General features: G+C 38.7%; 1 protein-coding gene across 7 annotated transcripts in view; it reads left to right on the top strand.

The window, feature by feature from the left end:
• The window catches only part of FNBP4 (formin binding protein 4), a 38,415-nt gene extending 12,347 nt beyond the window's left edge, over positions 1-26,068 (top strand). Inside the window, exons 9-17 of one of the 7 annotated variants that reach the window (XR_002647149.3) lie at positions 3,193-3,317; positions 4,215-4,319; positions 5,386-5,519; positions 6,511-6,698; positions 11,578-11,888; positions 12,434-12,578; positions 13,318-13,652; positions 20,116-20,371; positions 22,246-22,355. Coding sequence is in view for 4 of the 7 variants with exons in the window: in XM_022591986.3 (XP_022447694.2) it covers positions 3,193-3,317; positions 4,215-4,319; positions 5,386-5,519; positions 6,511-6,698; positions 11,578-11,888; positions 12,434-12,578; positions 13,318-13,652; positions 22,246-22,403; positions 24,998-25,088 (1,592 nt within the window). In the remaining 3 variants the exon portion in view is untranslated. Of the gene's footprint in view, positions 1-3,192; positions 3,318-4,214; positions 4,320-5,385; positions 5,520-5,841; positions 6,699-11,577; positions 11,889-12,433; positions 12,579-13,317; positions 13,653-20,115; positions 20,372-21,393; positions 21,498-22,245; positions 22,404-24,997 lie in introns of those variants that run through there. The other 6 variants (XM_022591986.3, XM_089914818.1, XM_089914819.1 and 3 more) reach the window with 6 other exon arrangements.
• The last annotated feature ends 92 nt before the right edge of the window (positions 26,069-26,160 follow it).

Genomic DNA, 26,160 nt, shown 5'->3' on the forward strand with positions numbered 1-26,160 from the left:
GTCTCTCCCCCCCTTTTCTTTTTATCACTCACTACGGTAATTGTGATAATCTGCATAAAGACCGTGGATTCTCTTTACCTCTCTATTACCAGTTGGTGAACACGGCAGGCAAAGCCCACCTCTGGCAAACCCAGCCTCATCTTCCCTCTCTGTGTACAAGTTGTCCAGCCTTTGGTTGGGTGTGTAGATAGTCTGGTACTGTCATGAGGACCCAAGTCATCTTCAGGGTAATATAGAGGAGAACCTGCTGCATTTTTGCAGTCTGTTACCAGAACTAACTAATTTTAATCACCAAACCTTAGTTGAGTGTACCAAGCAGAAGGTACCTTATAGGTTACAGTTTAAAAATAACAAGTAAACAAAAACACAGGTAATAAATAAATGCAAACATCCTTGAATTTTTCTTTCCAATCAACCATATAGAAGAATATGAAGTAGAATTCTAAAAGTGCCCCTCCCCCTTCATCTTTTCACTGTTTTCATGCCCTACCCTGAGGTCCATTTCCTTTATTTTTTTATCTACATATATTCTTCTAGACCTTTTCCTCTTTTTTTATATACGTTGGTGGTTTTGTGTGTGTATGTGTGTAATGTGCATATGTAAATTTTACCATAGGTGAGATTAACCATATGGATTGTTAGACATACTTTTTTGTTTAACAAGGTCTTGAAAATTGTTTTTAACTACTGAGTAGTATAGATGTCTTCATTTAACTCTTTCCCCATTGATGGACATTTGTGTCCTTGTTTCACTCTTAGAAGTAATATTACATTCATTTTATCCCAAAAAAGTATAAATATTAGCCATTCAAATATCCATCAAAAGAGTAGTGGATAAATTGTGATGTATTCTTCCAGTTGAATACTAAGCAGCAGTAGAAGATGAATGATCCATTGCTATATGCAGTAACATGGATGAATGTCAGGAACAACAATGTTGAATTTAAAAAGCCACAGAAGAATGCATATGTTAGTGCTCCATGTATATAAGTTGAAAACTAAGCAGAAATATTGTGCTTAAAGATCTATCCATGATGAAAGTAGAGGCATTTACCAACACCATCAGGGTGTGTCTGGTGTGAACGTGTTGGGGGAGAGGCACAGGGAGCTTCGAGGCGTTATTAATAGTCTTCTGTTAGGCTGGGTTGTAGTTACTTGAGTGCTCATGTTTTTTAAATATATTATGCTCATTAGTTAATGATACTATGCAATTAAAATAATGCTGTAGTAAACACCTTGGTACATCTATCTTTATACAGATTTTAGTACCATTATAGTATAGATTCCCAGTGGTATATTGCTAGGTCAAGGGGTATGTGCATTTTCATTTGATAGATCCTGCCTAACTGCCTTCCAAAATAATCAAGTCTTAGAGCTCTAGCAGTGCTTAAAATTGTTAAATTCTTAAACCTGCCATCAACTGTAAGATGTCTAATATACCAATGAACTATAAACTAGTAAGTGAGAGAGTAGAAAGATTTGGTTTTAGACAATATGAAAATGCAGAAGGAATATTAATGATCAAATAAAAAACAAGGCCATTGTATGAAAAGGTTAAGTACTTAATACAAAATTTTAGGCTAATGAAAGCTGTTGAGAGTGATGTTAAAGTCATATTTCTTCTCTAGATCAAATATTAACCAGCGTTAAGAAAAGGTGCTCAAATTTGTTTTTAGTGTGTGATCCTCCAGAGAGATTGATTTACATTGTATATGTGGATTAGTTTGGTAAGCAGGTGTTAAGCAAACATAACAAAGAGTTCATATCTTTTAGTCCATTTAAGTATGTGGTAAACCTACCTATTCTTTTTTGGAGATTCCCACTGCCAGCAGACAGCACCAACCAGAAGAGTAGGTAGGTCCAATAAAGGCTGTCTACAGGTGTTAACCAGTTCAGGAAGGGAGTTATTTGGTATTTTAATATGCTGCTCTGGTCTTGAAAGCCTTTTTTTTAAAAATAAATTTATTTGTTTTTATTTTTCGGCTGCGTTGGGTCTTCATTGCTGCGCATGGGCTTTCTTTCATTGCGGTGCACGGGCTTCTCATTGCAGTGGCTTCTCTTGCAGAGCACGGGCTCTAGGCACATGGGCTTCAGTAGTTGTGGGACGTGGGCTCAGTAGTTGTGGCTCGCGGACTCTAGAGGGCAGGCTCAGTAGTTGCGGCACGCAGGCTTAGTTGTTCCACAGCATGTGGGATCTTCGCGGACCAGGGCTTGAACCCGTGTCCCCTGCGTTGGCAGGCGGATTCTTAACCACTGCACCACCAGGGAAGCCCTGAAAGCCTTTTTATCAAAACTCATTTGATAAAGAACCGTTAGATATTCTAGCTTTTGTAAATAATTGAAGCCATGATTTTCTGGAAGAGAAGATTAGAAAAGATTAATAGATGAAGGAGGAAGGGAAAGCAGAAACTTCTCGGTAATGTGGTAAAACAAAGTAAATCATGTATATAGACACATTTTAAGAAAGGTGATTATAGGGGCTTCCCTGATGGTGCAGTGGTTAAGAATCTGCCTGCCAGTGCAGGGGATGCAGGTTCGAGCCCTGCTCCAGGAAGATCCCACATGCCGTGAAACAACTAAGCCCCTGCGCCACAACTACTGAGCCTGCGTGCTGCCACTACAGAAGCCCGCACTGCTAGAGCTCGTGCTCCACAACAAGAGAGGCCACCGCAATGAGAAGCCTGCACACCACAACGAAGAGTGGCGCCCGCTCGCCACAATTAGAGAAAGCCCGTGTGCAGCAATGAAGACCCAATGCAGCCAAAAATAAATAAATAAATTTATTTTTAAAAATAGAAAGGTGATTATAAAGGATTAAATTTTTTGGCTCTTTAGAGACAGTAGGTTGATAAGTCACTAGGGCTTCCTTAACATGTAAGGAGAAAACAGGCAAAGGAGAGCACTAATAACTTTCAGATATTTGCTACAGGGTAAGAAAATGTATTTGGGGCTCTATTAGTATTGGTCCTTTTTTTTTAATTTTATTTTTTTTATTGAAGTATAGTTGATTTACAATGTGCCAATCTGTGCTGTACAGCTAAGTGACTCAGTTATACACATATAGACATTCTTTTTTTTATATTTTTTCATTATGGTTTATCAGAGGATATTGAATATAGTTCCCTGTGCTATAGAGTAGGACCTCGTTGTTTACAGTCCTTTTGATTTAATTTCACATATTTTCTTTTTTAGCAATTGGTGCTGAAAATTCAGAAAAAGTAGATGAAAATTCGGACAAAGAGATGGAAGTAGAAGAATCTCCAGAAAAGATTAAAGTACAAACAGCACCTAAAGTAGAAGAAGAACAGGACTTGAAAGTATGTATATTACTTAATGCAATTTGACAAATAAGTATTTTTAAATTGGCGAACCATTTTAAATAGGCCAACTACTTTCTTTTAGCAAGTAGTAAAAAGTAATCTTTACTATCTCCAAATATAAATCATTTATTTGGTTAGGTGAAAAGGTTATATTTAAGGCTGAAATAAGGAGCTATGAGACTGACTTGATGTAGAGAAATTATCTAAAAATAAATTCTAAATGCTTAATTACTTATAAGTAAGTCTCCATTGGAAAGCAGTAGCTTATCAAATAGAGGCTTCTCTAGTTTGGAAGTACTAAAGAGACTCAGGTTACAAATTTAATTCCTGCATGAACTACTTGTCCTTACACAAAGGCATATTTGTTTCCAATTTCATTTCTGTTGCTAATGTCATGAGAAGAATTGGACCAAGTAAGTATGTGGCTCTTAAAAGTGTGATCTGTTGGAAAAACCACTTAGCATATTCTTTTGACTTGAAAGAGTTTGTCCACTCACCAGCTAGTGTACAGCCGTGTAGATGGGACTGGGAGAATTAATTTTGTTCAGTGTGGGGCTAGTGTAAGCAATTAGTAATGGATAAATGATGGCTTGGACGATATTGGGGGTTATGTCATTTAGGACCTATTTTCAACTTCCATATCGTATTAGAGTAGACAGTGCGTCTAATTTCTCTTGACCTTGTCTCATTATTTAACACTTTGTTATGTGAATTATTTTACTGTAAATTAGGGTTTTATCTTGTACATAACTAGTTGCGGTATGTGAGAAAGGCTGTTTATAGGCAGACCCATTTTTCTAGTATCTTCAACGATAAATGAAAGATTTTACATAATAAAGACAATTTTGCTGACTCTGTTTTTATTTTTCCTGTTTTTTCTTTCCTGCATTACAGTTTCAGATTGGAGAACTGGCAAATACCCTGACAAGTAAATTTGAATTCTTAGGCATTAATAGGCAGTCCATCTCCAACTTTCATGTGCTACTTTTACAGACTGAGGTAATTTAGCCATTTTTGGTATAAACAGTCAATGTTTGAATGAAATGCTGTGTGTGTGAGGAATCTGTCTTATTTATGTTTCAGTCCTAAATTTAAATTTTTAATCTTGATGTATATTTGAAGCACCAACCCAGGAAATAAAACTATGTATTAGCCAAAGCAAAACATAATTATGGAAATAAATACTGAGAGTTTGTGTATGATGGTGGTACTTAACCCCCTTGAACTGGCATGTGTTCTGTTTTTCTAAGAAATTAAAATTCTGTTCATAGTGATGACGAGACCACATAATGCTGAAAGTACTTTGTAAGTGTTAAAGCATTATAGACTGTTTTGGCGGGGCGCGGCAGGGGTGGCACTCAGCTTTTGGGATCTTAGTTCTCCCACCAGGGATCACAGCCGGGCCCACGGCAGTGAAAGCGAGGAGTCCTAACCACTGGGTCGCCGGGGAATTCCCTATAGGTCTACTTAAAAAGAGAAGTTCTTGTTTGCTCTTGAGAGTTCTCCAAAATGAGACTGGACCCCAGTACTGTCAAATCTCCAACATCTGTGAAAATGAGTAGCAGTAGTTTTGTTTTTCCCTTTGGACTATATTAAGATGGTTCCCCAGTAACTTTATTTTTTGGGTAGATAGTTCATTCAATTAAGTAATGTTATTAATCAAAATTAAAGGTTTAGTTCTTAAGGAAATCAGTCAGCTTCCTACAGGAATTCCTTACCTAATCCTATTTATTGTAAAGTACACAGGAATTCCTGGGTACTTAATTGAATGAACTATCTACCCAAAAAATAAAGTTACTGGGGAACCATCTTAATATAGTCCAAAGGGAAAAACAAAACTACTGCTACTCATTTTCACAGATGTTGGAGATTTGACAGTACTGGGGTCCAGTCTCATTTTGGAGAACTCTCAAGAGCAAACAAGATTTTTTAGGCTGGGATTTCTTTTCCCGTTTGGTCTAGTCTGCTGCCAGAGTATACATCATGGACCAGAAGACTTAAGTTCCTTTTACCTCTGCCTCCTGGCATTATAATAAATCTTTAACTTACTGCTTTTTTATTTTAGACACGGATTGCAGACTGGCGGGAAGGGGCTCTTAATGGAAACTACCTTAAACGAAAACTTCAGGATGCAGCAGAACAACTAAAACAGTATGAAATAAACGCCACTCCTAAAGGCTGGTCCTGCCACTGGGACAGGTACGCACTCTTCTCCCCTTTTCACCTTTCACCTTTGACATCTCAGACTTGATTTGTGATCACCACCACCTGACGACCTGACAGCCTGTCTGGAGACTGAGAGCAGCTGCGTTAGCGGTGCTGGGCAGGCAGAGCACCCCGAGCACTTGCAGAGTTTGGGCCAGCCACACGTTGGAGAAACAAAAAGCAATGTCTAAAGTGTTCCATGTAACGGATTTTTTCCCAAGATTGGACAAAGCTGGTTTTTACTCCAGAGTGTTGTTGCACGGAGTAGGGCGGGCTTGGGGGTTAAGCGCATGCGAGAGCTCTGTGCGCTTTACAGGACCTCTGGAAGCAACTACTCCTGATTAACCTCGGTGAAGTTAAGGAAAGCTTCGTGGCTGAAGATGTGAATGAAGAACAAGATTACTATCTTCTGCCAGCAGGTCAGATGAAAACATTTCTTTTTATATTTGGCTTTTCTTGATTTTTTTTTCGTTATTTGAAATCTTTGCTCTTTTATTTTTCAGCTCCCAGATCCTCTCCCTCTCTTTAGCTTTCACTGTGTTTGGTATCAAGAGTATGAAATGTGAATTCCACGGTTCAAGAGGGGAAGAGTCACCTTTCGCAAACTTCGTTCTCTTCTTTGGAAGGGAAATTAGTGTTCTAGGAGATTGAGTCCCTTTGCTAATGAAACTTGAAACCCTGTTAAGCATTGGCAAAAAAAAAAAAAAAAAAAAAAAGATGTGAGAGGTGTTTTTCTAAGTCATCTGTTGGAGTGAGAGGGCTCAGGGCTGTATTCACAGAGCTGCTGGCAGTGCAAATAGCTTTGAATTATCCTTGGTTCTCCATCCTCAATTGTCAAAGCTCTTTGTTGCCTTTGTGAATAGCAGTCCATTAAGAAGAGGTTCGTCCCTGTGAGAGCAGACTGCTGTCCTGGGACAGGACCAAATGGAAGTGTCTTTGTAGGAGAATGGGTCTTAAAACATGTGTTTTCTTTCTTGTAATTTAGGGATCATAGACGATATTTCTATGTAAACGAACAGTCGGGCGAGTCTCAGTGGGAGTTCCCAGATGGTGAGGAGGAAGAGGAAGAAAGCCAAGCACAAGAAAGTAGAGATGAGACTCTTCCTAAACAGACCTTGAAAGACAAAACTGGCACTGACTCAAATTCTACAGACTCTTCCGAGAATTCCACAGGTGGGACAATTTTCCCTATATTAATTGGAGAGAAATTATTTTAGAGGAAAAAAAAGACTTGTATTAACATGTGAAAGAAAATAATTTAAATCATAATCACATAAATTTCTAACTAAAAAATAATGGCTTGCCCTAAGGAAAAGAAAAAAAAGAATGCAGGGCTTATATTGAAGAAAACTAAGGTAGTGACTAGTTGGAAATAAGCATAGTATTGATACCAGCCAGACTCTGCTAAAAAATAAAATTATGAGCCAGTGTATTTTGATTTTAAAAGATTGTCCTATAACTGTTCTGTCATGCCACAGACGAAGCTGTGGATTTCCAATAACAGGAATTCTAATTAATGCTAAGGAACCAGTTACTTAAATTGTCGATATTTATGTGGAGTAATAGGAGATTTGTTCTGCCTTTCTGTAGAGCACTTAGTCTGCTGATTTTGCAACCTCATTTTTACACTTCACTAATCTCGTAGGAAGTATGGTTGTTAACAAACCAAAATGATCTGAATAAATGCTGTGAAACTAGGACCATACTTGTTTCAGAGAAGCAAAATAATTCATCGTTGCAAATCATCAATATTCTCGTATAAAACAATTAAGATGGCTCAATCCAGTTAAAATACTCTTAGGGAACTTCAGTTTGGTTATATAATTTTTTTTTTTGCGGTGTGCGGGCCTCTCACTGTTGCGGCCTCTCCCGTTGCGGAGCACAGGCTCCAGACACTCAGGCTCAGCGGCCATGGCTCATGGCCCAGCCGCTCCGCGGCATATGGGATCCCCCCGGACCGGGTCACGAACCCGCGTCCCCTGCATCGGCAGGCAGACCCTCAACCACTGTGCCACCAGGGAAGCCCTGGTTATATAAATTTAAAAAAGAAAAAAAAGGCTTTCACAGTTTTTCATTTACTCTGAGAATCTGAAGAACCATTGCTTGATTTCCTTATTATGGAAGAAGATACATTGGTTTTTTTCCTCGAAGTCCCATCTTTCTTGGAATGACAAAAATAAGTGGCTAATGAAGCATAGTCAAGACTGTGATGAACAAACAGCCTTTCAATCTGAAAAACTGGTAGATGTTTGTTTAAATGATAGCATGTGAAGGTAAGAGTGTTGTGGAATGATTTCTAAAGTCATAAACCTTTGTGAACTATATTCAGTATTTTGTAATAACCTATAATGGAAAAAATCTGAAAAGTATATATATGTATAACTGAATCACTTTGCTGTATGCCTGAAACATTGTAAATCAAACTATACTTCAATTTTTTTTAATTAAAAAATAAAATCACAAACCTTTGAGGATAAAAAGATAGTTTTTTGTAAGATGGGAGTGAAGAGCTGAATTCTTACATCCTCTGCTAATCAAAAATAATATTTTGTATTCTACTGGCTCCCTAATCCCAGTAGAAAAGTTCTGATTGTGTACCAAATAAAAATGGTCAGTACCAGTGATTTTGTTAACTTCTTAAATAGCCTAAGAATCATTATCAGGTCACTCAAAATAGGCACCTATGACTGCAGATCATTTTAGAACATAGCAAAAAAGTGGTTTTCTACTTCATAGTTCAGAAAAAAATTTTCTTAAGTTACAGGGTGTACCATTTTCATGAAGAGATTTTCTTTAGATTACTTTCTCATTCTTTGGGTAGTGAATAGTAGATACGTCTAGTAACTTGGTTTTATTTACTTTGTAATAGTTAGTGAACTGAAGAGGCTTGATGGTGGTTCTGGTTTGGTGATTCCCTTCTTGACCAGTGTCTAATGTCCCTTCTTATATGTTCTAAAGCTGAATATTCTAGAATTGCTAATGCTAAGTGTTGTGTGAATACCTTAGAGTTAAACATTAAGTTACTTTCTCCCTTTGTTAATGACACGCAGTTGGTACTGTCTGATAAAGGAAAAAGCCACTGGTAAACCAGCTTATATTTTTGAGCCTCTTGATTGAGAGCTACTAAAACCACATGATAAACTTGATCTAAATAAAATCCAAATCTTGTACTAAGGTCTTTGGAATTGAAGAGCAATACCAATCACTATTTTAAGCCTGTAAAGAAAGTGTATAATGCTTGCTTTTTGTCAGCCCAGCAGTGGTTAAAATCAACTTTTAAAGAAGAAAACGTATACACTGAGGAGCAAGAAAGTTTCAAAGTTCTGTTCATTTTTAATCCTTGTTCATTGTTGCATGTTTGAATTCGACGTTATATCTCTTAAGATGAGTGATACTTCAAGATACCCAACATGTCTGTTTTGCTGGGCTTTTGTCAGGTTAAGTTAAGCTGCTTTTCCAAAAAGTCTTATTTCTATAATAATTTCTTGATTTAAACTGATAAACTGGCCTCTTGCCTCAAAATACTAAGCAATAATACTTTTGGGGGGAATATAGGAAAACAATAAAGGAAGCCTACCTTTATAAGAAAGAAAGCCTGATTTTCTATTTATATAGAAGTAAAGATTCATAGAAAAAATATGTTCTTGGAGAATTCAACATTTGTATCCTCACGGTATTCTGTTTTTAAGCTTGATAGTTTAAAAAATCTATTAGCACATAATAAAAGCTATGTATATACCATTTTAATCTCTCCTTGGACTTCAGACTTAATGTTCTCTTAAATGGCAAAATACCTCAACTGGGTTAAATTTAGAAATGAAGAGAAGCAGTATGTAATATGACATCCATGGATATTCAAACTAGGATTTCTCGAAATTCTTTGTATTTAAGCTAAAAGAGATAATTATCAGTGTTACGATGCAGCTTTTATGTTTTGAGTAAACTTAGTTTAGGATTCAAATATGAACTCTAAAAGTGCTCCTTGTATGATCTAAATTTATCAAGTCTAGTTTGTTTCCTATTTACAGAAAGCTCAATTATTTCTGATTAACTTTGTTGAAGGTTGTAAACCACATTATTAATCTTGAACCTACTGTGTTTTCTTGATTTCCTCTGCATAGCAGCTTCTCACCATCATAAACATACCAGCATTGCATTATGCTTCTAGATGAGAAACCTACCAACATATAAATCTGACAAATTTGTTTACCTACCATATATTATGGTTGGTTTAGTAAAAGGAAGTTTAATAAGTTATTAATCCTCAGTGTTTACTTCCTCAGTTCTGATGTAATCTTGATGTACTGTTATGTAATGTAGTAGACTGCCTGCCCATACCCAAACTGTCTACCAGTTAGTGTAGAGATTCATAAAGCTTAATGAGACACTTGAAGTCTTTTAGCTGGAAAACTACATTCTTGTTTTCTGGTGAATTTTTTTCAGTTCTCTTTTCCTTGGTAGTAAGCAGTTTCTCAAAATAATTAGAGTAACCGTGTGAATTATGTTCTTCAAGTCTCTTACATAATGTATCATCTACCTGTTCCATAAAAAAGTGAAGCTATTCTAAAAGCCAAATGGTTCATGGCTGCTTTGGTTTTACACTGTTGAGTGCCAGTGTGCTGTATTTTGAGCAAAGTAAGGTGAAAGGCCTTATCCTTGTTCTAGAGCCTTTTATAATAGAGTCGTTATTTAATCTACTGCTTTGACCGTGGAATTTGACAGGTGACGGCGTCTGGATGTCTACTCCGTGAGAAGTGAAATTTGAGATTTCTAACGCTCTTAGACTCCTGATATTTCACCAGGACATCTTGTTTAAATAGCACTAGGGGAGTTCCCTCATGGCCTAGTGGTTAGGATTCTGGGCTTTCACTACTGTGACCCGGGTTCAATTCCTGGTGGAGCAACTGAGATCCTGCAAGCAAACCGCACGGCTCGGCCAAAAAAAAAGCACTAGACTAGGGGTCAGACTTGACCACTAAGAGCTATATGATCTTGGGCAAGTCATTTCCCTCCTGGGTTTCATTACCTTTAAAATGAGAGGGGTAAACTAGACGATTTCTCATGTCTCTTCTACTCCTAAATTCTATGATTTTAGGGAGAAAATCCCCTTCAGCATTCCTGGGATATATATCTAATAGTCCCAAATATTGTGAAACTTCCCTATTGACGATAAAGAGGGATGGGGAAGGCTGCAAGTAAGTATATCTTCCTATTTTCTCTAATCTTTAAATCTTTTCCCAGCAGAGAAAGGGTAGTAATTTACTATGACTTTTGCAAATTTTGAGGAAAGCTAACCCTGCAGCTCCTCAGCTATAATTTCTTAACTTCAGCAGCCATTTCAAATCCTCCATATCTTCAAACACCTCTTCTCTGTGTTATATTTATCATTATCATTTACCTTGAAGATTCATGCTCTCTGATTTCCCTTTTCTTATCACAGGAATAAAAAATTACCCTCCCTCATTTGTTGCTGTGATTTAGTAAATGAATAATTCACACAAAGGTGTGAAGGAATGATAGGATTGACAATACCACCTTGCAAATGGATTTTTGAAACTTAGTAACCCAAATTAATTGAAATGGGGAGAGTTTGTGTGTTTTGAATGTGTACTTCTCTGGGTCATCCTTAATTACTTATCTAGCTCACTAAAAGATAAAGTACATGGAATCAGTATTGCAAATGCACATCATTCACTCACTTTTGAAATAAGACCCCAGAATGTTGCCTTCTAGTTGTGTATCTTTGAAATAAACTTCAGGTTCAGATGACTGAATTTCTCATTAAGCTGATGTGATGTGCTTCATTTACTCAGCCATAAATCTGCACCCAGAAAACAAGACTAGTATAACACAGCTGGGGCGAGTGCTAACAGTAAATTCTATAAATTTGTCTTTTCATGGAAGTCATTTTTGAACTGAGTTTAATATTTCAGTGACATCAGTGTAGAATAGATGTCTGTGGGACAGGTTTTGTCTATATAATCAGTTGAACATTTCTGTGTTCATGGAGTTTTAGTCTTGCTTTTTCCCTGACTCCTATTTGTTTTCATAGGTTCTCTTTGTAAAGAGTCCTTTTCTGGCCAAGTTTCTTCTTCATCACTCATGCCACTTACTCCATTCTGGACCCTTCTTCAGTCAAATGTGCCTGTGCTTCAACCTCCATTACCTTTGGAAATGCCACCGCCACCGCCTCCACCTCCAGAATCCCCGCCTCCCCCTCCCCCTCCTCCTCCTCCTGCAGAAGATGGTGAGATACAGGAGGTCGAGATGGAGGATGAAGGAAGTGAGGAGCCTCCTGCTCCAGGAACGGAGGAGGATACTCCATTGAAACCTTCAGCACAAACCACAGTTGTAACTAGCCAGGTGAGAAATGCCATCTGGCATTCTGAAAAGTTTTGGAGGACCGGGGCATGATTGACATGTTTTATTTTTTTTTAATTAATTTATTTATTTTGGGCTGTGTTGGGTCTTTGTTGCTGCAGGTGGGCTTTCTCTAGTTGCGGCAAACGGGGGCTACTCTTCATTGTGGTGCACGTGCTTCTCATTGTAGTGGCTTCTCTTGTTGCAGATCACAGGCTCTAGGTGCGTGGGCTCAGTAGTTGTGGCATGTGGGCCCTAGAGCACATGGGCTTCAGTAGTTGCAGCGAGCAGGCTTCAGTAGTTGTGGCTTACAGGCCCAGTAGCTGTGGCTTGTGGGCTTTAGAGCGCAGGCTCAGTAGTTGTGGTGCACAGGCTTACTTGCTCCGCAGCATGTGGGATCTTCCCGGACCGGGGATTGAACCCGTTGTCCCCTGCATTGGCAAGCTGATTCTTAACCACTGCACCACCAAGGAAGTCCCTACATGTTTTATTTTAGAAGAGGGTACTTAACCAGGGGCTACAGCCACTGACCAGAATCTCTGTTTCAGACTTCAGCTGACTGTACCATCTCTAGTTCTCCTTCCACTAAAGCAATAAAGAGAAAAGCTACAGAAATTAGTACTGCAGCAGTTCAGAGATCAGCTACCATTGGTAGTTCTCCGGTCCTCTACAGCCAATCAGCTGTAGCTACAGGTAAGTATTGTGATTAAAATGTATTTTCATCCGTGTATTATCTTTGTTTCCAGAATTAGATATCATAAATTAATGTTAAAGGCTTTTCATTGCAAAGACAGTTTATGTGCATTTATTTCAGTTACTAAAAACCACTGTTAACATTGGCATATATCCTTCCAGGTTGTTTTCTGAGCATTTACACAACATCATTGATCTTGATGTTTAAGTACCTTAATGCTAAAATATTCAGAACACCAGAAAATGTGACTGGGTTTTTTGTTTGTTTTTGGGGGGGTGGTTTGTGTGTTTCTTGGCGGGGGGGGGATATTAGAATCACTTTGTAGGTGATCTAACTCCCAATTTCCTTTTCCTCCTCCTTCTTGTTTTTGGCTGTGTCACAATGTCCTTTTTTTTTTTCTTTTTTTTTTAAGATGTTGGGGGTAGGAGTTTATTAATTAATTAATTTATTTTTGCTGTGTTGGGTCTTCGTTTCCGTGCAAGGGCTTTCTCTAGTTGTGGCAAGCGGGGGCCACTCTTCATCGCGGTGCGTGGGCCTCTCACTGTCGCAGCCTCTCTTGTTGCGGAGCGCAGGCTCAGTAGTTGTGGCACACGGGCCTAGTTGCTCCACAGCATGTGGGATCCTCCCAGACCAGGGCTCGAACCCATGTCCCCTGCATTAGCAGGCAGATTCTCAACCACTGCACCACCAGGGAAGCCCCACGATGTCCTTTTTATAGTTTTATGTTTTCTGTTCTAGGTCACCAGGCAACAGGGATTGGGCACCAGGCACTATCAGTTAGCCATCCAGCAACAGGAATGGGTCATCAGGCCAGAGGAATGAACCTACAGTCCAATTACTTAGGACTGGCATCAGCTCCTGCAATTATGAGCTATGCTGAGTGTTCCGTCCCAGTGGCAGTGACTGCTCCCACATTGCAGCCAGTCCAGGCCCGCGGCGCTGTGCCCGCCACTGCCATTATAGAGCCGCCGCCGCCACCGCCGCCTCCTCCTCCTCCTCCCCCGCCACCACCACCACCACCAGCTCCCAAAATGCCAGCACCTGAGAAGACAAAAAAAGGAAAGAAAGATAAGGTAGAGTAAACCTCTCTTTACATTTTAGTTTAAAATTTTTGTTTTATTGAGGTGACAGTTAAAGTATAAATTCAGTAGCACTTAGTATATTCACACTGTGGTGTAACCACCACCTCTCTCTGGTTACATAACATTTTCATAACTCCAGAGGAGAACCCTGTACCCATTAAGCAGTCACACCTCATTACACCTGCAGTGAACATTTGGGTGCGTATGTCTTTTTGAATTATGGTTTTCTCTGGGTATATGCCCAGTAGTGGGATTGCTGGGTCATATGGTAGTTCTATTTGTAGTTTTTTAAGGAACCTCCATACTGTTCTCCATAGTGGCTGTACCAATTCACATTCCCACCAGCAGTGCAAGAGGGTTCCCTTTTCTCCACACCCTCTCCAGCATTTATTGTTTGTAGATTTTTTAATGAAGGCCATTCTGACCGGTGTGAGGTGATACCTCATTGTAGTTTTTTGCATTTCTCTAATGATTAGTGATGTTGAGCATCTTTTCATGTCTTTGTTGGCAATCTGTATATCTTCTTTGGAGAAATGTCTCTTTAGGTCTTCTGCCCATTTTTGGATTGGGTTGTTTGTTTTTTTGATATTGAGCTGCATGAGCTGCTTTTATATTTCGGAGATTAATCCTCTGTCGGTTGCTTCGTTTGCAAATAATTTCTCCCATTCTGAGGGATCTCTTTTTGTTTTATGGTTTCCTTTGCTGTGCAAAAGCTTTCAAGTTTCATTAGGCTCCATTTGTTTATTTTTGTTTCCATTTCTCTAAGAGGTGGGTCAGAAAGGATCTTGCTGTGATTTATGTCATAGAGTGTTCTACCTGTGTTTTCCTCCAAGAGTTTTACAGTCTGGCCTTACATTTAGGTCTTTAATCCATTTTGAGTTTATTTTTGTGTATGGTATTAGGAAGGGTTCTAATTTCATTCTTTTACACGTAGCTGTCCAGTTTTCCCAGCACCACTTACTGAAGCGCCTGTCTTTTCTCCACTGTATATTCTTGCCTCCTTTGTCAAAGATAAGGTGACCATATGTGCATGGCTGTGTCTCTGGGCTTTCTATCCTGTTCCATTGATCACTGTTTCTGTTTTTGTGCCACTACTGTACTGTCTTGATTACTGTAGCTTTGTAGTATAGTCTGAAGTCAGGGAGCCTGATTCCTCCAGCTCTGTTTTTCTTTCTCAAGATTGCTTTGGCTCTTTGGGGTCTTTTGTGTTTCCATACAAATTGTGAAATTTTTTGTTCTAGTTCTGTGAAAAATGCCATTGGTAGTTTGATAGGGATTGCATTGAATCTGTGGATTGTTTTGGGTATTATAGTCATTTTCACAATGTTGATTCTTCCAATCCAAGAACATGGTATAGCTCTCCATCTGTTTGTATCATCTTTAAGTTCTTTCATCCGTGTCTCATAGTTTTCTGCATACAGGTCTTTGTCTCCTTAGGTAGGTTTATTCCTAGGTATCTTATTCTTTTTGTTGCAGTGGTAAAGGGGAGTGTTTTCTTAATTTCACTTTCAGAGTTTTCATCATTAGTGTATAGGAATGCAAGAGATACCTGTGTATTAATTTTATATCCTGCTACTCTACCAAATTCATTGATTAGCTCTAGTAGTTTTCTGGTAACATCTTTAGGATTCTCTAGGTATAGTATCATGTCATCTGCAAACAGTGACAGTATTTTCAGTTAATTTTTATATGGTGTCAAGTAGAGATCCAATTTCACTCTCTTGAGTGTGATACCCTGTTGTCCCAGGACCATTTGCTGAAGAGACCATTTTTTCCCCCATTGAATGGTAGACCTTATCTAAAATCAGTTCACCATAAACATATGGGCTTATTCCATTGGTCTATATGCCAGCACCTATAACTTTGTGGTATGTTTTGAATTTGAGAAGTGTGAGTTCTCTGACTTGGTGCTTCTTTTTCAATATTGGCTATTCAGGCCCCCTTGTAATTTCATATGAATTTAAAGGTCAGCTTTTCCATTTCTACATAAAAGGCCAGTGGAATTTTGATAGGGATTGCATTTAACCTGTAGATTGCTTGGGTCTTATTACCTATTTAACAATATTGAGTCTTTCAGTCTGTGAGCACAGGATTCCTTTCCATTTATTTAGGTCTTTAATTTCTTTCAGCATTGTTTTATAATTTTCAGTGTACAACTCTTTCATCTCCTTGGCTAAATTTATTCTCAGGTATTTTATTCTTTTGTGTGCTATTTTAGGTGGTATGATTTTACCCTTTTATCGTTATGTAATGTTCTTCTTTATCTCTTTTAACAGTTTTTTGCTTAATTTCTATTTTGTCTTGTAGTAATCCACTTACCCCTTCTTTCTCTTGGTTACAGTTTTCATGGAATGTGTTTTTCTGTCCTTTCACTTTAAACTTGTGTATGTCCTTAGATGTAAAATGAATTTCTTATAGACGTGATCAGTTTCAATTGCATTTTGTTTTTTTAATCCATTCTGCCAGTATTGTAACCAAAGAAAGTGGGGGTTCCAGCTGCTCACCACTCAGAAGCCAGTAAAGAGGCAAGGTTGGTGGAAAGGGAAGTTTGCTTTATTTTTGATGCTGGCAACCCGGGGTGGGGAGGAACTCCTGTCCAGAGGCCGACTCCCCCCACTTACAGTCAGTGGACAAGAGCTTTCATAGGTGAAGGGAGCGGGCTACAGGCAGAAACAGCACTGTCAGCTCTAACAGTCCATCTTGAAATTGGTCATGCGGTGGCCTGATCAGCATCATCGTGATTGTTTTAAGTACAATTAATCTTCAGTTCCAGGGTCAGTTTGTTCCCATTTCCTTGAGGCCATTTCTTGGAATTGTGGCAGCTTATGTCATGGCTAGTCTGGTCATCATGTAGTTAACATCTTCCACCTGGTGGGGGTTTCAGTATAAGACGGCTCACAGGGTGTGGCTCAGAATATTATCTATAGCCCTTGAGAAGGAACTAAAGGTCCTTAACTATGCTTAATGACTAAACATTTATTACTTGGTCTCATTTGACTGTTTTCCTTTGTTTATGCATTTTCTCATTTCTCCAATGAAACTTTTTTTTTTTTTTTTGGCTGCGCTGCTCGGCATTTGGAATCTTAGTTCCCCAACAAGGGATTGAACCTGCACCCCCTGCAGTGGAAGCATGGAGTCTTAACCACTGGACCGCTAGGGAGGTCCCTAATTAAACTTATTCTTTGGCTGAAGTTTTTTCACAGACAAAATGTAGGCCAAGGACATGACAGGAAGGGACCATAGGGTCCTGCTCCATTGCAGTATGTGTTTTTTGATTGTAGTGTTTAATCCGTTTACATTAGTAAATTAATAATTTACTATAGTAATTACTGATAAGGATTTGGTATTCCTTTTGGTTGTTTCCTGTATGTCTTAATAGCTTTTTTGTCTCTCATTTCCTCTCTTACTGCCTTCCTTTATGTTTAGTTGATATTTTTCAGTGATACATTTTGGTTTCTTTTTCATTTCCTTTTGTGTATATTCTATATTTATTTTCTTTGTAGTTATGGTAGGAATTACATGTAATATCTATTTTAAACTGGTACAGTCAATTGCAGACAAAAACTCCTATACAGACGCACCTCCACTCTGTTATGTTATTGGTGTTACAGATTATATCTTTATATACTGTGTTCCCATTAATGTAGACTTGTAATTATTTTTTATGCTTTTGTCTTTTAAAATCTGTAGAAGAATAAAAATTATGAACCAGTATCACAATAATACTGGTTTTTATGTTTGTTCTTGTATTTACCTTTACCAGAGAACTTTATATTTTTGTATGACAAGTTACTATCTAGCATCTTTTCATTTCAGCTTGAAAGACATGCTTTAGCATTTCTTGTAGGGCACATCTAGTGGTAATGAATTTTCTCAGCTTTTGTTTATCTAGGAATATCTTAGTTTTTCTCCCTCAGTTTTTTTACATTTATTTATTTATTTATATTCTGGGCTGCATTGGGTCTTCGTTGTTGTACGCGGGCTTTCTCTAGTTGCAGCGAGTGGGCGTTACTCTTTGTTGTGTGTGGGCTCTAGGCACGTGGGCTTCAGTAGTTGTGGCTCACAGGCTCAGTAGTTGTGGCTTGCGGGCTCTAGAGCGCAGGCTCAGTAGTTGTGGCATACGGGCTTAGTTGCTCCACAGCACGTGGGATCTTCCCGGTCCAGGGCTCAAACCCGTGTCCCCTGCATTGGCAGGTGGATTCTTAATCACTGCGCCACCAGGGAAGCCCCATTATTTCTTACATAACATCTTTGCCCTTTTCTCCTTCTGAGATTCCCACAATGCATATATTGGTCCATTTGGTGATGTCGTATAAGTCACTTGGACTCTGTTCACTTTGTTTCATTCTTTTCCTTTTTGCTCTTCAGACTCAGTAACTTCAAATGACCTATCATCAATTTTGCTGATCTTTTTTTATGCCTATTGGAGTCTGTTGTTGAAATAGTGAGTTTTCAATTCAGTTGATGTATTTTTCAGCTCCAGAATATTTCTTTGGTTCTTTTTAATAATAATATCTGTCTCTTTGTTGACAGTCTCATTTTGTTCACGTCATTTTCCTGATTTCCTTTCATTCTTTGTGTTTTTCTATAGTTCTTTGAGCACATTTAGGACAGTTGTTTTAAAGTCTTTGTCTAGTAAATCTGAAACCTTTCTTTCTTCCTTTCTTCCTTTCCTTTCTTTCTTCTGCGCTGGGTCTTAGTCGTGGCACATGGGATCTTTTAGTTGCGGCCTGCAAACTCTTAGCTGCGGCATGCATGTGGGATCTGGTTCCCCATCCAGGGATCGAACCTGGGCCCCCTGCATTGGGAGTGTGGAGTCTTACCTACTGGACCACCAGGGAAGTCCCAGCGTGTTTGTATGCTTTGTGATCTTTGGTTGAAAACTGCACATTAGAAAAAATAACAAACTCTCCCAGTCTTTGCACACTGACTGTGTATGGAGGGAAACCTTCATTAATGAGTCCAACATGAAAGTGCAACATTTTTTCAGGCCTTTCCTGGGCATATGTGTTCCCTGGACACGTGCTTTTTTTTGTTTTCCTTTCCCCTTCTGTATTTACTTTTAATTTCCCTAAGAGAATCATACCTGCTTCTTCTGTGAGCCTTATATGTTCTGTTGTATTCCCCTGCCCATGATCTTTTGCCCCCACCTGTCCACATGACTTCTGTCCCACTGTGGTTTTCACATGCCGCAGCTCCTGCTACTGCCTTTCACGGTTTCCAACCTGAGACCCAAAATATGCCACCATTCCTGGCTGACCTCCAAGTTAAGACAGTATTGAAACCAGTCCCTAAGGCAACCACAGACAGTCTAGAACATATCAGACATTCCAGTTATTTCCTTCCACCTGGAGGGGGAGAACTGAGAATTGGGCCATTTCATCCCAACCACATTGGGGAGGGTGTGTGGAACAAGGGCAAGCAAACATGCCACAAAATTTCCTGTTTTTAGTGTGGGTTTTTCTTGATTGGGTGTTCTCTTGGTTGCTCAAGATCTTTGACTGGTTTCCAGAGTTCCCACAAAGCCATTTTAGTCAGTCTCTATTTGTTTATATAGTATTTCCATGGGGAAACAAGGGCTTGGAGCTTCATAGTCCGCCATCTTTCTGACATCATCCTCGTGAACACTTTGAATGCCCTAAATTACCTAAAGAGACTTTCTCATCAGCTTTTCCCCTCCCAGTGAAGTGTTATAAAAAATCAACAGTGACAGGATAATGTCTTGAATTAGATTCTTGTCAGACAACTTACTCTACCACATACAGTTCTCCTGAGCCAACATACTGTTGACCACCTACGTGTCTTTACTTTGTTTACCAGTCCCACTACTATTCATTCTTTTATAATTAAATTGTTAGAATGATCAGTGCCCAGGAATCATTTCTCTTACGAAGCCTTCCTTGGCGCCCTGCCTCCAGTCTTCCAAGAGAGATAATTACTTCCACCTCCATTCATTCAACAAGTAATTTTTTAGCCAATCATGCTTTTATAGTCATATAAATAATAGTTTTGAAAATCCAGTATTCTACATTAATATGTCATTTTTATGTACCTGTTATCTGAAAACAATGATCCATCTCTTTAGTGTTACTGGCCATTTTTAAAGAATATAAGAGGGTGTGGGGGGGTGGGCAGTGGGATGAATTGGGAGATTGGGACTGACATATATACACTGATATGTATAAAATAGGTAACTAATAAGAACCTGCTGTATAGCACAGGGAACTCCACTTCCCTGTACAATGGAAACTAACGCAACATTGTAAAAAACTATACCCCAATTAAAAAAAAAAAGAATATAAGATATATACTCAGTACCTCTGATGTTCAGGAATATTTAAGACCAATGTATATTTTCAGTCTTTTTGCTGAAGAGTTTTGTGTGCGGTTTACTAGAAAATAAACTAGAAAAAAAGGCATTCTAGCCATTTAATCTTTATTCCTCTGGCTGCAGTGTTCCCATATTAAAAACGTGTTCAAACAGCCAGTGCAACTCGGGATCCATGGTTTTGAATGTGATCGGCAGTACATAACTTCTGAAACATAAAGTACTTTCCCATGACAAATAGAAATGAAATGCACTACAAACTTTCAAAATCCTATGGAAGTCAGAATGAAAGCACAACAACTCTACCTAGATCTATGTTTTTTAATCATACTTGGAGACGTTCGGCGAGAGCTTGTAACCCCAGTGAGCCCTCTGTGCACAGGTGACCGTTATTAATTCATGTTACTTTTTACTCAGTTGGTTCCATGCTAACCCAGATGAGCTATGTTGGAGCTTGTTGGAAGGGTGTATATGCAGTGGGTCAGGTTGTACCACAGGTGAAATGACAGAATGGAATGTGGGAAGGTGTGTGGAGCAGAAGGTTTAAGCACTATAGATGGGCATTTCCCCAGAAGGTTAAAAACTGTCAGTGACAGTCAAAATAGGGTATCGAGCAGGGAGCCAAGTAATTTTAAAAGACTGAAAATATTAAGCTGATTTTCTCAACTCTTTTGGGGACTTAATCAAGAAATGTGTTTTCTCTTAAGTGCAGGCCGGAAAAAAAGCTTGGGTCCTTATACCTGATCCTCAGAGGAGCACAGCACTCAGTCACACCTATCACTTGAGTGCCTGCTTGTCACGTTTAGAGTGTAACCTGGCCAAGTCTTCAAAACCGCAGGGATAAAAAGTGGTTCTTATCAATGTCTAATACAGTGTTTCTCTAAATTCAAAGACCTAATCACAAATATCAGCAGGTATATTTTGAATACATACTGTGTCAGGCATTCTCTCTAGACGCTCTGTGTTCAGTAGCTAACCAACAAAATCTCTGCTTTTGCTTTTGTAGAGCTTTTCTGGTGGGCTTGGAGAGGATATGGGGGGACTGGGTTGCAGAAACAGATAAGCAGATATATGTTCAGTGTTTAAAAATGCAATGAAAAAAAGTGTAAGAGGACAGAAAGTGACCTTTGGGAGGTGGTACTGTTTCATGTAGATAGGGTGGTCAGGGAAGGCATCTTTGCTAAAGAGTGCCATTGATCAGAACTCTGAAGGTAGTGATAGAGCAAACCATGTTGGATATGTAATAAATATCACAAGCTTTTTTTACTGTGAGATTATGTTTATTATAGGCAATTTAGAAAATGAAGTTAAGCTGATAGAAAAATTTATTATTGTATTTCCTCTTAGAATTAATCTCATCATTAATGTTTTGATATACCTCTTTGCTTTTTTCATATTTAATAGTTGCCTTTGACTCTGTTGGCTCTTTCCAGAAAAGCTGGTCATTTGTTTCTCAGCACTGTGTTTCACTTGATGTGAACACTGCATCCATTTAAAATTGTAAAAAGGTACACTATGATTCTTTTTTCCTTTTTCTTAAAAAAATATTTATTTATTTATTTTGCCTGCGCCGTGTCTTAGTTGCAGCTCACAGGATCTTTGGTTGCGGCATGCAGACTCTTAGTGTCAGTGTGCATGCAGGATTTAGATCCCTGACAGGGATCAAACCCAGGCCCCCTGCATTGGGAGCATGGGGTCTTACCCACTGGACCACCAGGGAAATCCCGGGTACACTGTAATTCTGAGAAAATGAGACAAGGGCAAGAGTTTTGAATTTCATAGAATAAGGCTAAAGAAGATGTTTCTGACTTGATTTCATAAAACACCACATTTACACTTTTTAGTTTTTTTTTTTTTTTTTTTTGCAGTACACGGGCCTCTCACTGTTGTGGCCTCTCCCGTTGCGGAGCACAGGCTCCGGACGCGCAGGCTCAGCGGCCATAGCTCACGGGCCCAGCCACTCCGTGGCATGTGGGATCTTCCCAGACCGGGGCACGAACCCGTGTCCCCTGCATCGGCAGGCAGACTCTCAGCCACTGCGCCACCAGGGAAGCCCCCCAATTTTTAGATTTTTAACCAAGCTTTAAGTTTATAGTTGGTAGAAATTTCTGGCAAGAACTTAGAATGGTATTTATTTTTGGTGTTTCTGTTCCTTTAATTTTGAAGTTCACTTATTCCTTCGAACTAAGGAAAAGATCCTGATCTCATGTGAAGGACTCATGCACTTGTTTTATGTATTATATTCCTTTGTTACAGGCAAAGAAGAGTAAAACCAAAATGCCATCTCTGGTAAAGAAGTGGCAGAGTATCCAGCGTGAGCTAGATGAAGAGGAGAATTCTAGTTCCAGTGAAGAGGACCGAGAATCAACTGCACAGAAGCGAATTGAAGAGTGGAAACAGCAGCAGCTGGTCAGGTAAAAGAAAGAACCGTAGATGGCGCGGATAATGGTGGTTGTAGCTGTGGTTTTAGAGCCATCACGTTCTTAAAATCATAGCCCTTAATTTGATTCCTTTACAGACTTACCTAAGTAGTTTTTAGTTCATAGAAATGTTTATTTCCCTATAAAAATTATAATCTAGCCTTTTTCAAAATCAGAAACATCAAATCTGTAATACTTCCCACTGATTGTTCCTCTTAGGCAAAGAGCTATCTTAACCCTGAGCATATGGGGAAAAATAGTCATCCCCGTTTACCATGTAGCTCCAAGAGACTCTTTTATATGTATATTTTTAAATTTTATAAATAATTTACAGACATAAAAAATAAAGAGGAGAAAACTTAATTAGAAATTTTAGTAAGAATGTAAACATAGCTAACTCAAATTTTTATTTATTTTCATGGTTTTTGAAGGTACACATATTGAAATGAGCAACATTCTTTGAATGCAACTAATTGCTCAGTTGTCATGCGTAACTTGGAACATACTCCTCTCATAAATGGTGCCAGATTTCAGGTTCATCTCTGATAGGTTCTAGCTTATCATTACTTCTGGTTCTTGCACTTGCAACCTCCATAAATGCAGTACTTATGAAAATATTTGGGGGAGTTCCCTGGCGGTCCAGTGGTTAGGACTCTGCGCTTTCACTGCTGAGGGGCCCGGGTTCAGTCCCTGGTCAGGGAAAGATCCTGCACGGCGTGGCCAAAAAAAAAAAAAAAAAGGGAGAGGATAGCCATCTTTGCTTCATAATTCAAAACATTTTCATTCTTAGATCCATAAACACTAATTGGAATAGTCATTCCAGTGAATTTTTTTTGTTCCTAAAATATCTGTTTCTCTCCAGCCACTACACACCTGCTTTCAGCATTTGTCCCACTTATGAACCTTATCAAATAAATTTTAGCATGTAGCAGTATAAAACCTGAAAGGTTTCTAAGGAAAATGCGATCGATGGTCCCAGTTCTTGTTACAAAATATTGGATGAAGGAGGTTGTTCAGATTTATTTATTATTTATTTATTTTATTTATTTTTGGCTGTGTTGGGTCTTAGTTGCAGCACACAGGATCTTTGTTGAGGCATGTGGGATCTTTCGTTGTGGCACGAGGGCTTCTCTCTAGTTGGGGCATACTCGTTTTCTCTTCTCTAGTTGTGGTACACGGGTTCCAGAGCACGTGGGCTCTGTAGTTTGCGGTGTACGGGCTCTAGTTGAGGTGTACGAGCTCAGTAGTTGTGGTGCTCGGGCTTAGTTGCCACACAGCATGTGGGATCTAAGTTCCCTGACCAGGGATCGAACCCGTATCCCCTGCATTGTAAGGCGGATTCTTTACCACTGGACCACCAGGGAAGTCCCAGGTTGTTCTTTTTAATGAGAATACTGTATTTCCTTTTTGACCTTACATTTCCTTACTTTTACAAGAATGTGTTGCTTTCCTTCAGTATGTTCACTCATCAGTCTTGAATTTGAGAAGATTCATCTAGATTATTGTCCTCTTATCACTCATAGTCTGAGATTTTACTTATCCAGTCAATTTTACCATCACAGTTAGAATCTACAGTGCCTCTGTCTCCTTGCATTTATCTGATTGTATAATATTGGGGAGCGGTAGGGGAGACTATGAAGATGTTGTCTCCAGACTTCTTTTTTACTTCCTGGAAAGGAGATGCACTGTTTTGGGCAACACAATAAGAAAACTGAGGGATGGTATTAGTGATAATTTATTTAACTTTTGTATCATCCTTGTAGATGATTCCATTATTCTTCAGCTTTCTTACTATTTTAATCTTTTTTTAATATTGCTGGGAATTGACTAATGATTAATTCCTACAGTGATGAAATAACAAACTATTTCAAGATGATCGGAAATCACAAAGATTCTGTAATTAATCTTAGCTCATTTTGTATTTATAAAAGGGTCTAAGGCACCCATTCTGGTAATTGTAAGTTACAACCTGAGTTTTTGTTTGTTTTTTGCCGTGCTGCGAAGCTTGTGGGATTGAAGCCAGGCTCTCGTTAGTGAAAGCATGTAGTCCTAACTACTGTACCACCAGGGCATTCCCTAGAATCTGAGTCTTAATCGGTTTTATAAATGATTGAATAAGCCATGAGAGATCAATCCTAATTAGAACTGATCAAAAGAGAGTCTCAAAAACGTTAGGTCCAACGGTCCCTGATGGTATGTTAAGAGTTAAATATATCTTCCTATGTGTTAAATATATCTAAGATAAAGAATCATAACTCCTAGGGGCCAAGAAATACTTTTACAAGAACGTGTTATTTTCCTTCTGTATGGCTTCAGTGGTTGCTGGGGAGATATAAAAACAAATATGCACTTACATATAAATAAAACTATAGAGAAGAGTGCTTTGTATGTGTTTGGTTGACCTATCAATTAAGAAATTTGATGAAGAACAACGCTGGTACTTAGCTGAGAAACTTGAAACATTTTCATGAACATAGATAAAATATATCACATTTTCGGTTTCAGTTAGCTTTTATTTGCTAGGAAATAAACACTTTCGTTCTTTTACTTTCCAGTGAAGTAATTTAATCTGTACGTTGTTTTCACAGTGGCATGGCAGAGAGAAATGCTAATTTTGAAGCCCTTCCTGAAGATTGGCGAGCAAGACTGAAGAGAAGAAAAATGGCTCCAAACACATAGTTTTTAAAATTTTTATTACTGTTTTTTTTTTGTTTTTTTAATCATTTCCAAGTCTTAACCAGTCTTACTGTTGTCAATAAACTATAAATGTCATGAGGGAGAGCATATGAATTTCCTGGGCAAGAGTATACACGAACAAAATTGCCACGTTTGTGAAATGTAATTTTTCTGTTTTGCTGAAAGGTGAGGTGACTGAATGCTCTGACCTGGCTGCCTTTATTCTCACACTGGCAAACTCAGCATGTTAGGTACATTAACCTCATCAGTCTGGAACATGTGGTTCATGCATATGACACCTCTGTAAGAGGACTCACTAAAGAACAGTGAAGGATTTTCCTGCCTCATAGAGGCTCTTGTAGTTCCTAGTGTGGCGCTCTCTCTCTCATTAACTTCTTCAGAACAAGTGCAATTAAGAAAGCAGCTCTATATTTTGCCTTGCTTAACTGGGATTATAGGAATCTCTTTCTGACCTCTTCCTCTAGTCTGCCACCCCTGAAGTGCTGAGATACATCAAGTCATTCACCTTGTGCTAACAGATGGCCACACTCTTCAGAGTATTCTTTCTCACAAATTCTAGAACTGATAAAGATAGCTCAGTCATTTCACATACTAGGTGGCATATTTAAATTACAGTATAGGTGGCAGCAGCAGCAGGTGTTTGCGTCTTTGATTTTGAGAATTTCCTCCTCACGTATGTGGCAGTAAATGTAACAAAAGCCACTGTATGTACTGATGTGTCTCCATTGTCTTACCTTGGTCCAAAATTCACCTTCCATTTATGTGTGAATGTATTCTCCATAAAATTCCAGTATTTAAAAAGCAATTTACTGTTCTGTACTTTCTATTGTATCACAATCAGGTAAAAGTCACTTTAAACTGAAGAAAAAGCAAATTGTGTTTTAAAGCTGTTTGTATTTCTCCAGTTTCTGACCTTGTAAATTTGTATATATGCACTAATAAAGCTTTTTTTATACTTCTGATTGATTATTCTTTTGCTCCTGTTTTGCCTGTTAACTCCACGATTACGTAACCAAGACTGACTTTAAGTCAGTTGTTTTTTCTAATCAACTAT

Source organism: Delphinapterus leucas, chromosome 7 (genome assembly GCF_059928025.1).
Source record: "Delphinapterus leucas isolate spDelLeu-1000000601 "Yukka" chromosome 7, BTC_Dleu_Yukka2, whole genome shotgun sequence".
Classification (NCBI taxonomy): Eukaryota; Metazoa; Chordata; class Mammalia; order Artiodactyla; family Monodontidae; genus Delphinapterus; species Delphinapterus leucas.